We start from the raw sequence: 13810 nt of genomic DNA, 5'->3' as shown, positions 1-13810 counted from the left end.
AGCTGTGGAGATGGAAAGGGAGGTGTCAAACATTCAGAGAGGGAGTGATGGGAGGTCAAAACTAAGAATACAAAATCACAGCTCCGAATTGAAATGTGACGAGTTCGAAAGTGAAGACGATCCAATAATAGACACTTTCAAGAGTCACATTAAAATTAAAATACCACAAACTGCAATGTATTTAAATTGACATTGGATTATAATCTTATTCCCTCATCAAAAACACACCTAAAGTGTTGCTTTGATTCCTTCATGCATTTTTGAGAAATCCGTGAATCTCCCAGCTCTTTCAGACTAGCGGCAGCAACAATTAGCAAACACCTGTTGGATCTGTGCATCAGCTGAGCTGATCACAGGAGCTACTTCTCAGAGAAACGCTGGTTAAAACGTTGTTAAATGGTTAATGGAGAAACCGAGACAGAAGCCCTATTTCAAGGCATGAAATTGTAATGTTACTTTTATTTTAAGTCATGTTTGATATACTTGATTGTGCTATATTAAGGTTTCCCCCAGAAAACTTGCTGATCCCTGTGGTTGGGGCATTCGGCAGTCATTCATCCAGCAGCCCGTTGTGTTTTTGAGTTAAAAAAATGTTTAAAGTTGACAGGAAATTTTTAAAATACCCCTTGATAATTATGTGTTATTGGAAGATTAGTATCTGAACACCAACTAAAAGTCTTAAAAATGCAAAGATTAAAAAAAAAATCATAAATAAGCCATGCTAAGCCTGGTGGGGTAACAAATAAAGCCTGGTGGCCCACCCTGTATAAATTGCACTATGTCCGTAAAACACACAACACTGCCCCTTCAAGATGAACACAAAATGGTACAAAAGAAAAATAGTGCATGATTTTCATGTATTTTTACTTTTCTTTTCAAATCGAAAAATGAAAATTGTGTCCTGCAAAATCCACCTTTGACACTTTTTTTTACAAAATAAAACCGACTAGATTGGACTTTGAGCCGTTCTAGCACATGAACATGTGATCGATCTAAACCATTCCCTTGTTTCTCTCTCTGTATAGGTAGCGGTTTCCAGCCTTATAGCAGGTTTTCCACCAGGATTATCTGTACTTCAACAGAGTACTGCCACCCCTTTATTTCGCCGTGGGAAATAAAGAGGAGGCAGTACTCTAAACCCGTTGATTATCTCTGACCTGAAAACAGCCAACCAAAAAGATCAATAGGTATTAATATGATTACTGTTTCCGTATTATTCGTCATGCAGCTCTACGAAGAGCATCGAATCGAAAAGAAGAGTTTGCTCAAATAATCCCACGAGGCTCTACCCTCCAAATGGCAAACTCATCTGACAAACGAAGCGCTCTGTAATCAAAAGCCAATCACATAATTGGCCTATTTTGCCACTAGCTCCAACATCTCCTGCCAGATTAGTTACTCAGAGGAGAAACCTGATGCCCTGGGAAGTTAAACAGATGTTTTCAGGGGGAGGAAGGAAAAGAAAGAGAGAAAATAAACCAATCCCACCAGAACAAGAAGACATCTTCCAAATAAAAATCTTCTAATTTGGGCAGACTGTGTGCAGAAATTCACTCGGCCCCAAAAAAATCAGAGTCTGGTTTGCTTTACGGGGAGAGACAGAGAGAGAGAGAGAAGGCACAGAGGTTCGCCAGCGTGGCATCAGAGTTATCTTCAAACTGACATGAGGAGGCGAGTTAAACGACGTCCGTCTTTATCCGCTTCAGCTTGCCGTGTGTACAGGGTGCCAACACACGGACGGGGACCTCGCATGGGAATTTGTTGCACAGATTCCTGCGGCCGTGTGGGAGACGGCGACTCGCAGCACGAAGAGAGCGCTCTGTTTAAAGATTCCTAGAGAAGAGGAGGCATTTAAACAAAGCCGAGAGACGGCTCTCCTCTCCCATTTAGAAATGTTGCCGACTCTCTTGGCCGACGCTCAGTCATGACATCAACAGCCTTGGGCGTGAGAAAACAGTGTTTTACAAGCCGAGGCGACCGGCTTAGAGTGCTCTCTCTCTCCTTCTCTCTCTCTCCCTCCCTCCCCTCTTGGTGTTAAGTTTAGGTTCGCTCAGGCACAAAGGCAAAGGAGTCCGCCTGCCAAACCATAGGTGCCTCCGCCAATTGCCTGATCAACATCGACCACAGTTGGGTAGAAACTAGTTGCTCATTTACATTTACTTGAGTAACTTTTTTTTGAAAAAAATGTTAATTTTATGAGTATTTTTACTAAGCTGTACTTTTAACTTTGACTTGAGTAAAAGTTCTGTATTCTCTACCCACTCAATGAAAATACATGTTTTAACAAAAAATTGACCAGGCACAGAAACAGACCTTTGCCTGATTTTGTTATTTTTTGTTACTTATACAAATTATTGTAATTTTGATCCTTAAAATACCAAAGTTTCCAGGTAACTTTATATTTTGGTCAGTCTGATTACATAAGTTGTAAATGTTAAATCATTGGTAGTTTGATCAGTAACTTCAGCAGACTTTTTACCAAATAATTTTTTACTCTTATTTGAGCAATTTATTGAACATCTATATTTTATTTTTACTTCAATAAAAATATGTTTAAATCTAATTACTCTTATTGAATACAGTTTTTGGGTACATTGCCCACCTGTTACACCAACAATGTGAGAAGTGACACATTTCAGTCACCACGTTTTTGTACAGCTGTCATCACGGAGCATTTATGACAGAAAACCCCCCCAAAACAACCAAAACTTGGAGGGAAGTTGATTCTGGCCCCCTCTCGCCCCCGCCTTCAGTGAGTGTGCAGTCCCTGGATTTTTAAAAAGCACAGCCTGACGTGCTGTGGTCTGGGGCTAATTTGAAGTTTAAAAGTGGGTCAGCGCAAGCTGGAAGAACCACTGGTTATGCTCAGTGTTTCAACCAAAAGGAAGAATATTGCTCATTCGAACGGAAAGTGTTTGCAGGATGAAGGCGTCTCAGAAGAGCCCTAAAGGCCGGCATGTGGGTGACCCAAGCCCTGAATGCATCGCCCGGCGACAATGCCTCAAAAAAGTGTTTATACCTTTTGAATTCTGTCCACATTTCATCACGTTACAACCACAGATTTTAATGTATTTAATATGACTTTGAATTGTAATGCGCAAGGCGAAGTGTTGTGTCCGTTTGCATGAGGCCTCTTTGTGCAGCAATTTTTATTTTTTTTGCAAGACCATGCCATGGCAGAAACTTTAAAAAATAATTTTTGCAACTTTGACCGCAACCTTTTGAAAAATGAGCAATTTTAGGCTGCAACAATCAGAAAAAATACATCTCAACATCCTGCAGCACATAGTCAGAAATATATTGTCCAGATCAAACCATAGTCATGTGTTAAAAATGGCCCAGTCAAAGTCCAAGCCAACAATCAGATTAGAATTAGCAAAAAAATTCAAGAATTGGCATAAGAAAAAAAAAAAATCATTCTAATATGCAACGCTAGTGGAAACACACCCCCAAAGAGAATAATTTCTTCCCAATTTACAACAATAATGCCGATAATATTGCTCTCATGCATAGAATTTCAGAAGAGAAAAGTAAATTGAAGTCTGTGGCTGTAAAATGGCAAAAGATGAAAAGTTTTAACGGGTGCAAATAGTTTTGCGGTTCTGCTTGTGCTCTGAACGCAGCCAGACCCAGGGGAGTCCACGAGATCAGCTGGTAAACAGCACCGAGCTGCTCCGCTTTCAGGAACATTACACATTATCTAACTTCTGGCCCGCCTTCATACACTGGGCATAAAAAAAACAACAACAAACAAAAGAAAAACACAGGACATGAAAGTAATTATCTGTGCGCTGAGGGCTGCTCTCTCACATCAGATGGTTAATTAGCCTGTTCCCTTTCAGCCGTGCCTCATCCAGAGCCGCTGGTCTTTCAACTGGGCGGGAGGCGGAGGCCTTGTAAAACTGCTTTTAACTAAACAACATCACTTTCCCTGGTGCCCGCCGAGGATGTTTAAAATACGCAAGCCGAGAGCAGACAGGGCCATGAAACACCGAGGACAGTCAATAAACACTTAGCGGCATTAGAACGGTTTTGCCTCGCTGGTGACGAGTGACATCATATTTTCCCTTCGACAGACTCGGTGGCGAATATGAGGGGAAGTTTGCGCAGCTCTGCCGAAGTGAACAACTGCTCTTTTTTTTTTTTTTTTTACAAAATCCCCCCATTTCAATGATGGTGGCGGGGAGCTGAGACCCATCGGACCGGGTTCACGTTAAACAGATGTCTGCCTCAGGGTCTCTAAGGGCTCCAGGTGTAAGAAAAAAAAACAAAAAAAAGAAGACTGAATCAGCAGGGGCAACTTCTGTTAGTGTGCTGTGTGAAGATCCATCAGGAAACTCAAGGTTTAGGAACCAGTCTGCCACTGGTTCCTTATTAGCGCTGAACAAGCTGAGAACTATGCGATGGCGAGAAAAGCAGTCTCATTAGAAACAGACAGAATTTTAATCCTTTGCAATGTTTACTTTTTTTTTTTACTTTAAATTTCACCTGCAAAAACTTGCATGCAAATTTAGTGACTGAAGCCTAAGAAGTCAGCTTAAAGGGGCAGTATCGTGTATTTTCTAGACACAGGCTCATTTTATAGCCCAATTAAGTAATATGTTGACTTCAGCTGTTATAAAAATGCTGGATGTATCAAATACGGCTGAAAAGAAATTAGGCTTTGTAACTTAACGCCTTAAAATTGGCCCTCTGTTGCTTTAAGGAACTTCTGCTGTTGTTTTGTTTATTTTTGGATGTTTAAGATGTTCTCCAGTCCTAGTGCTAAATGTTCATCAGATTTTTAAACTTTATCGATCGTCGAGAATGCGTTCTTGCGTCATCATGCCGTTAAAATAACATTACTTGAAAATGGTCTCAAAACAACAGTATTATCGTTTATCGCGATAACTTCTGGGACAATTTATCGTGCAGTAAATTCTGTTATCGTGACGGGCCTAGGAATAACATCATAACATGACATAAAGCTCAAAAGAGTCGATTTCACACAAACTGCCACTTTAACAGCTTGAACTCTTAGCAGCGCTACATAGCTAGCTAACTGTCACGTGAATTAGGGAGCATAATTTAATTGGCCAAAACCTGCCACCATTACGTGAGGTCCGGTTTTCAACTACGAGTCTACTGTTATGTGCCTAAACGAGCAGAAATCCCCTGGACTGTGTTATCAGATGGTAAAACTAAAACATGCTAGCCTCATTAGATGGCAAAGGACTTGTTGAAGTCATCCTGACAACCTTAAAAAAAGATACAGAAAAAGGCAACCTATATGCTGGACTTAATTTGATTCAGGAGGCATGTAAGACCAGCATAATGATGATTGGTTTGTAAAAAAAAAATAGTTATCTGATTTTTGCAAAAAAGAAAAAAAAACCACAGCTAGAAGCCAAACAGCCTCGCTGCACATAAAATACTCAATCAAGCGCAGCGATTCTTCTGTCAGATGTTCCTCCAGCGCACTGAAGTAAAGATCTGATGAGAAGCTGGAGCTGAGGAAGAAACACTGAATTACTTCACTTTAAAGTCATCAGATATGACTGTAAAAGCTCCCATGTGGATATAAAACCTGCAGAAATATCAGGAGGTCATGGAAACACCAATCAGAGCCCCCCATAAATGTCAGCATGCGCCACACGTCACCCCATAGGCACGAGCCAATTAGAGAACAGAACAAGGTTACAGAGGGAGCATTTGATTTGAATGAGTCCATGTGTTTAAGGTATTTTGTGAATGGCTGTAAGAAGTACAGCTCAGCCGTTTTACCAAACTACCTCTCTCTCTTTTTCTTTCCCCCTATCAAATCTCCACAGGAGCCAATCAGAAACCTGAGCTTCCTCAGTAAATGTAACGGCTGCGGGGACGACAGCTGGTCCCTGGAAGCGCAGGTAGACGATTCCAGCAGAGTGTGTCCAGGGCTTTATGACTAAATGGTGACTGCCTGATTCAATGTTTCAGAGTTTTTTTTCTTTTTTGTTTGTTTTTTGCTGTCACTCTCTATTTAAAAATAAAGTTTTATATGTCATGAAAAAGAAAACCAGCAAGGGAAGTAGCATGTCCCACTTTTATGTTCAGGCGCGTTTCAGTTACAAATGTTCGCAAAACTTGGTAGACATGTCGCTAATGTCGAAAAAACACAATTTCGTAATTGCTTCCATTTAAGGGGCGGTATTTTCCGTTTTCCGGCCTCATAGTGCCAATTAATAGCATATATTATATCAAATATGACTTAGAAGAAAGTTGACTTTGTAATTTAATGATGTGAAATTTGGCCTCTGTCTCTTTAAGAAACTCCTGCTCTTTCAGGAAGTCATCACCCCCTGAGGAGGTGCTTCGTCCTCGAAGGCGGAGATAGGTCCACCCCGACGTTTTGCACAGCTAAATGGTTGCCATGGAGATTAAAGGATTCCTCAAACGTAAATGAAAGAGTCAAAGCAACACGCCAGGTATGTTTTAGATGAGGGAATAGCATTATAACACAACGTAAAGCTCAAAAAAGTTAATTTTACATAACACTTCCCTTGTTTTATTCATGTGGTTTTTATCTCTGTATTAATGTACTTTAAAATCAACCTGTTGACGGGACTACAGATGGAAATATCCCACCTGGCTATAATCTCATACATTTACTTGTAAATGTTTATTAATACATAATGTCCCATTTAAAAAAAAACAACCTTGAAGATAGTTGGAGATAAAGACATGATAGAAGAAAACCTGGTAGAAGCTGCATAGCACTTGAGGTTTTCTCCTTCCAGCAGAAAACCAGAGCTACAGTGGAACAGCTTACAGCAAAGCATATTCATGTTAGAATGGTCCAGTTAAAGTTCAGACCAGCAATTTATTTAGCAAGCTTCAGAAATCTACAATGGTAAACCCATAGAGCTGTAACTGCATCTAAAGATGATTCTGCTAAGCGTTGGCTCAAGAATGCTCTATATAAATAGAAAAAAAGCCACTTTTTGTAAGAGTTGTAGAAATAAAGTTGCAAAAACCGCTTCTCAATTACGCACTACTTTGTGTTGGTGAGTCGCACTAACTCACAATAAAACTCACTGATGTTTTTGGTGAGAAAGCGTTAAAAAGGCTAAAAAAAAAAGTGTGTGATTGCCGTTGCGAGGCACTGCAGCTGTACTTTATTATGAAGCTCTTCTCACAATTTACACCCTGCTCTTGACTTTCCGAAAGGCCCCTCTGACACGACGGCGAGGAACAGGAAGACTTACAGTACTTCAGATGTGCGTCGTATCCGCAGAGCCCTGGGCTGTTTAGCTTGGCTCTACAGTTTGGGAGCTGTTCCTGGTATTAGAGGATGTTTCTCAGGTGGAAGTTTTGAAAACTAGCCTGGGGCTTAAGGGGCCAAAGCCCTTCCAGAGCCAGATCTGCAACAGATATGTACGGAGGCCCGTTTGAAGGTGGCTGGGAGGGGAGTCTGCCGTATATAAATGGAGTAAAACAGCAAGAGTAAATGAGAAATGAAACACATTGTAATGCTTTCATTGAGAGTCCCTGGCTGTCAGTCAGAAGGGAGGTGATGGGGTTCCTCAGATCTGGCAAATAAAAGGGGGGAGAGGGAGTGTAATCCATCGAGACGTGGGTCTGCTGTGCTAACAAAGTGCACGCATGTGAAGCTGGAAGAGTGCAGGTGCCCGGCTGGGTGTGTTGACAGCTACAAGTGGCAAGACGCTGGCAGCTCCGGCTGATCTGCAGGGCTGATACATCAATCTAAACAGGCGCAGTTTGATCTGGCAGCAATCGCCAGGCTCAAGCGGCGAAATCCAGAGGTTTCCATCAGAGACGAGTAGGGCTGCAACTAACGATTATTTTAGTAATCGATTATTCAACAGATTTTTCCAGTGATTAAGTTGCCAATCAATCTAACAATTAATCGATCATCTAAAAAATCTGCACCTTATGCAGATTTTTTTTAACCTCTCCAATGTTTCTTTTAGACAATGTTAGATGTTTATTTGCATCTAACAGATGCAAATCTGTTAGATCTCCAGCTAAATCACTACTCACATCATCATGTGAAAAGTTCAGCTCTTTCTGCCTGACTTGGCGTCAAACAGCGTAGGTCTGAGCAAGCTTCATTATGTTGGTCATTTTTTATATTAACCAATTTATTATAGGACAGAAAAAGGTGTTTAACTCTCCCTCGGTCTTAAGAGACGGGGTCCATTCGAGTTTACCCTGTGTGCGGTCCAGCAGGGTGGGACCGATGCCACCTGCGCTTTCTTTGTGTCGTTTCGGGAACTGACGGTATGACTGAACAGTCACCCCCGCCGTTGTCCGACCGTGACATTTGCCGCGCTCCTCCTTGGCATCACGCTAAGACTACATGAGGGTTAATTGATTTTTTTTTAAATAGATTTTGCACTGGGTGAAGCTAAAATTGTTACCTGATTTCTGTGTACAACATATTTACAGACAAAGGGTTTTTTTCCCCATCTTGAATGCAAAATGTTTGTATTTTCTGGCCAGTTTTGGCTCAATTACTGCTATGAGTGTGTTTTTCTTTCAATAATCTGCCTTTTTTGGAGTCTATATCCTCCAGTTAATGATTAATCCATTCCTAAATTAGTTGACAATAACTTCAATAATCGATTAATCTGGATTAATCGTTTCAGTCCCAGAAAACAAGCCACGAAGCAAATTTGAAAAATGTTGGCGAGTATAGATTTTGACGTAGATGAGCTGAAGTGGAACTCATCTCTTTGTTTCAGGAGAGGAGAGACGCAGAAACACGCCATGTAAAGGAAAGTTCAGAAATTCCTGCTGCCAAAGCACATTTGGTGCAAACAGAAACCGAAGCGCTGGGCCCTTCAGCTCACCTGGTTGATGTGTTTCAGTTTGTCAATGATCTGGCTGATGACCGGCTCCGGCTGCTTGTTGCTCTTAGACTCCGAGGCGGGATGAAGCCGTTTCTGGCTGGGCCCGGCAAACCTGAAAGACAAAAACAAACAAACAAGAAAAAACAATAAGTGTTGCTGAATCTTTCCTCTTTTTTCCTGTAATCTGTGCTTTGCAAAAACCACAGTGTGAGCTGCCATGTCTCCCCAAATACGGTGTTTATCACCATCTAGTGTCAGGAAAATTGATGACAGGTCTGAGACGTTTCCTTCCAGAAACCTGAAAAGTCCATTTGTAACTGAGCTCTGACTGAACGGAGAGCTGAGCCCTCAGTGGAGAAACATTTCTAAAGTTAGAAACAGTGTTTTCCAGGACTTAATGTCTTAAAATAGATTTTGTGGTAGATAATAATAAAAAACAACAACAATGGAATCCAAATGGGATTTTCTGGACAAGATTGAACATAAATCTCCACCAGCCTCTGCGCGTAATGGGTCTTAAGCTTCTAATAAGTGGATTTACACGCGCAGTTTATGCACATATTTTGTCGAGATGAGGCAAAAAAAAAAAAATCCTCACACGGTTTCAGTCATTATGCAAAGTTGAGTTGGAGATTAATTTTATGCATATTAACTTGCCACTAAGCGATGTTTTAATCATCCGTGTCGATGCAACGACTTCAGGAGAGATGCGTTTCTGAGCTGCTGCTGCAGCTTGGAGGGTGAATTTAGCTCAAGCAGCCAACAGGCGAGTGCTTACAAGCCTCCATGTGTACCTTAGGAAGCGCTGCTCTGTTGACTGGTTCGTGTGCGTGCGTGTGTGTTAAGAGGAGGAGGAGCTGCTGTGTCTAAAAGGCGTGTCCTCTACCCCCAGACTTTCATGCTGAGACTTTCCTGCACACGTTTGCTGAGTTCAGGCGGCGCCGCAATTAACCCGTTCCCATCTTTCAGATTAGCCACTGCTTCCAGGTACTACCAGATTTTTCCATCCATCTTCTAACACCCTTGTCCCTAGTGGGTCGGGAGGTGCTGGTGTCTATCTCCAGCTAAAGTTCCAGGCGAGAGGCGGGGTTCCTGTAGAGGTCGCCAGTTTTTTTTTCGTTATCACAACAGTGCCAGGAAATATTGTGATAAGATTTTAAGTCCATAGCACTACTTGACAAGACTTTAAAAATTAGCTTTAGTTTGTGTGTTCATCTGTTTCACACTTTATTACTTTATGTTTATCTTCTGTAAAGACCATAGGGTAGTGTGTTAAATTAACAGATATGTTTTTTCCAGCATTAACTCAGAGGGTGGAGCCAGGGTTGTGTATTTTAGTCAGCATTGAGCTTTTTAAATCAGGATTACTCCATAGATTTGGAAACAAATGACATTTAAGGCGCTGCAAGGCAACACGTAAAATTTTTTTTTCTTCTTTTTTTGCAGATTGCATTGTTTTTGTGATCAAACTTAAACTGAAACACAAATGTGGTTGTTTGCAACCTGAACCCAGATCCGGTTGGAGATGAAGTATCATCCTCTGCAGTAAATGATTGAAACCTGAATGTCTAACTCAAATCTGGACTCTTTTCTTCTTCTTCAAAGAAACTCAGTAAGCCTCAAAGAGCCTTGAGATAAAAACATATGAAGGCATATGTGTGTGTGTGTGTGTATGTGAGGTCATTCTCTGCTCTCATCTCTGTGACACTGGCCTGACTGCTCGCCCTCACACACACACACACACGCACACACGCACACACACACACACACACACACGCATACACACACACACACACACACCCACATACACACACACACACCTCTCTCCTGACGTCTGCGCTCATCACTCTTTCCCTCTATACGCAAAGTCAGACTTTTCATTAAACTCGAATTACGTTCCCCCAGTTATTTATTCTCCTTATTAGCCATGATCTCATCTCCTCTCAGCTCCTAATTATCACATTAATAATGGAAAGATGTGTGATCAATTAGTCAGAGGAGAAAGAGAAAATATGGGTCGAGGAGAGAGGATCTGGGGAGAGGGAGATGGAGTGAGAACGGGGAGCCGAGGCAGGTTAGCGTTTCATGTGATAAATGCCACTCAGATAATTTTACCACAGGATCATTTAACACGCGTCGCCGCGTTTCCCCACCCACTCCGTCTCTCTCTCTCTGTTTGTTATCCAATCTCTGTGTTGCCGCCTGCCGAGCTGATCAGATGGGTAAACTCCTGCGATAAACTAATCTAATCACACCCCGATTACCGCACTATTACGCCCAGTCTGACCGGGACCAGCGCCTCCCACACCGGCACAAACAGACGAGGAGGAAATGGGAGCCCAGGTAATGGAGTGCGGAGTCTGACACGTTCTTATCACCTGATGGATCACGCCTCCACCCGGTCCCAATAAGGGCAGGCAGGCGCGCAGGTCACGGTGCGCCAACACTGCCGCTGCTACTGCCGATGAAAGAGGAAACCAGTTTTATCTGGAATGGTCGGTAATTGAAACTCAACAGCAGCTTTATTAGTTTTCTGGTTGTTATAAAGGAGCTAATGTGGTCAGCACCGGTTCAGCAGTGACCTCACGCGGAACGGGTTTTGATTGTGTGTGTGTGTGTGTGTGTGTGTGTGTGTGTGTGTAGGAGTGTTTCATCGCAAGCAATCAGTGCTCAGCTTTCCTGGTCGCATATGGAGGCTCACACTGCAACTGTGTAGAAACGGCGTTATGGAAAATATGTCCAACACGCTACCTTAGCCTCAAACATTTTTACGTGTTTTATTCATAGCTACATTTCTGGAAGCGGTTGTCGACTCCCTTATGTTGGTTTTGAATGAGGGTCTAACAAACACATGTTTAAGATTTTTATGACCTTTTTAAGAGAACAATGAATTAAATTTAACACCTGTATCACGGCAGAAATGCCCAAGAGAAACAGCCATTACTGCTGTTTTTGCCCTTTTAAAAATGTATCGATACACAGAATGAATGTAGCGTTGTAATGGGTTGGCAACATAAAAGAAATAGTAGCAAGGACAAAAGTCATCCAACCAACTGGTGTTAAATTTGCACTTAAAACCATGACAGTCGCAAAAAAGCTAGCTAGCTTTTCTCCTTCTGTTTTCACTGCATGAACCAGAACCAATGCTGCTAATATACCTGTCAGTTAATTTATTTATTTAAAATGGGACAATGTACAACATTAAACCACATGAGGAGAAATGTACTGCACCAGGTTATAGATAAAATTGCTAATTTCCACCTTTAGTGCCCAGATGGAAATTAGCTAGCAAGCCTAACCAAAGCTAGTTAGCGATGGTATTTTAGCACCTGGTTAGCTTCAACCTCCGTGAGTCATAGTAGCAGCTATGATAAATAACTTATTTTAAAGGTTTAGTGATAAAAAGATAAACTTACAAGTCTTTCAATGACAAAAGACAAGCATGGAAAAGGAAGAATCCAGCACTGGTGTATGGACAGAGTCGCTAAGTGACAAAAGAGGCAGAAACTCTAATCAGCTGTGATAGCAGAGAGACTGGAAATGATCTAAGAAATAGAAATTCAAGAAACAGAGCAAAAGAGTATACCAAGAAACTAAACATAAAATGAAATAATATGGCAAAATCTTAGAAACAATATTAAACAGAGAAATGAACTGAATATAGCAAGACCTGTAGAACACAACCCAAACGAGACAATCAAACACAAACAATAACCAAAACCCAAAGAATGAGAAATTAGTACCACAACAGACGAAGACAAGCATAAAAACCACCAATAAGTGGATGAGGACAACATGAACTTAGATATTTAACACTGATTATTACAAATTCCTAAGAACAAGGTATGTTATTTAAGAAAACCTTACTGAAAACAAATCAAAGTCTCGTGTCGTCTGGACACGTAACAAATGGCTTGTGTGTATTTTTTATTTACTTTTTTTTCCCAATTTGGCTGAAATTAGAAAAAGCAAATGTAACAGAAAGTTTTGCTGTGCTAAAGTATAGATAATTAAGAGTTAAATGTTGGTTTACTTTTTAAGTTTAAACATTTGTATTTGGTTTTTTTTTTGTTTTTCAATTAACATTACGGCTCCATATTTTAGCTCCTTACCGGAGCTTTTATCACTCCTTGTGATTTTCCAGCATCATTAGATCCAAAGCAGGCAGGGAAGCCGGATTCTGCATCGCATCTCTCTCACGCCTATCGGCGAGGCGCTCTTTGATGTGGAGCAAAGTGTTGCTCCTCTGATCTCGGTTCCAGGTGGGGTGGTAAACACACGCCTGATTAAAAAGCAAACAAACAAAAAAGAAAAAAACGCCTCATTTAGCGCCAAACGCCGCTCCTAAAGCATGTCGGAGGCGTTCAGCAGTCGACCTCTCCGGAGCTCACCCTTTTCCCCTTCCCCCCCCCGCTTCGTCTAAATTTAACAGCGTGAGACAATACGCCCGGTCCGGGTTTCTGGAGAAGGTCCTAAGAGAGAGGGGATAATGAACGACGATCCGGAATAGATTGAAAACGAATCCCGGCTATATTTGCAGGCGGAATGCCCTCGCAGATGACACGGGAGAATTGCCTGCTGCAGGACATTGTAATCTCTCCATCATTTTGTCTCCCTGCCTGCCTCCCTGCCACGCTGCTATCGCGCCGTTCGGTCCAGCTTGTAATCATCCCCTCAGGACAGCTTCGCCCTCCTCTCGCCAAAAACGGATGTCTCCTTCACAGGCTGATGCCAGCTTTATGGAAAGATAAAAGAAGTTTGAGCAAAGATGGGAATTTAATCTTTGGAAGGCGAGAGGAAAAATATTAACCCGCAGGGGACTCCTATCTCAAATTTGTTAAGACTCATAATTAACAAAACAAGCGAGGAAGAAACAGATGTGTGTATCTGCCCAGGCTAAAAGTAAGCAATGTGTAACAGTTTTTTTTTTGTTTTTTTTTTACATATCTGTTAATCATTTTGCTGTGACAGTGTAATCT

The 13810-nt window shown here is 41.6% G+C and overlaps 1 protein-coding gene across 1 annotated transcript in view; it reads right to left on the bottom strand.

Moving 5' to 3' along the window:
• The window catches only part of gpc3 (glypican 3), a 159241-nt gene that overhangs the window by 38857 nt on the left and 106574 nt on the right, over positions 1–13810 (bottom strand). The window contains exon 6 of the mRNA XM_023328158.1: positions 8832–8943. Within this exon, the coding sequence (XP_023183926.1) occupies positions 8832–8943 (112 nt within the window). The remainder of the gene's footprint in view (positions 1–8831; positions 8944–13810) is intronic.

This window comes from Xiphophorus maculatus, chromosome 23, assembly GCF_002775205.1.
Source record: "Xiphophorus maculatus strain JP 163 A chromosome 23, X_maculatus-5.0-male, whole genome shotgun sequence".
In the NCBI taxonomy this organism is placed as follows: domain Eukaryota; kingdom Metazoa; phylum Chordata; class Actinopteri; order Cyprinodontiformes; family Poeciliidae; genus Xiphophorus; species Xiphophorus maculatus.
This window is presented reverse-complemented; position numbering and strand designations above follow the sequence as displayed.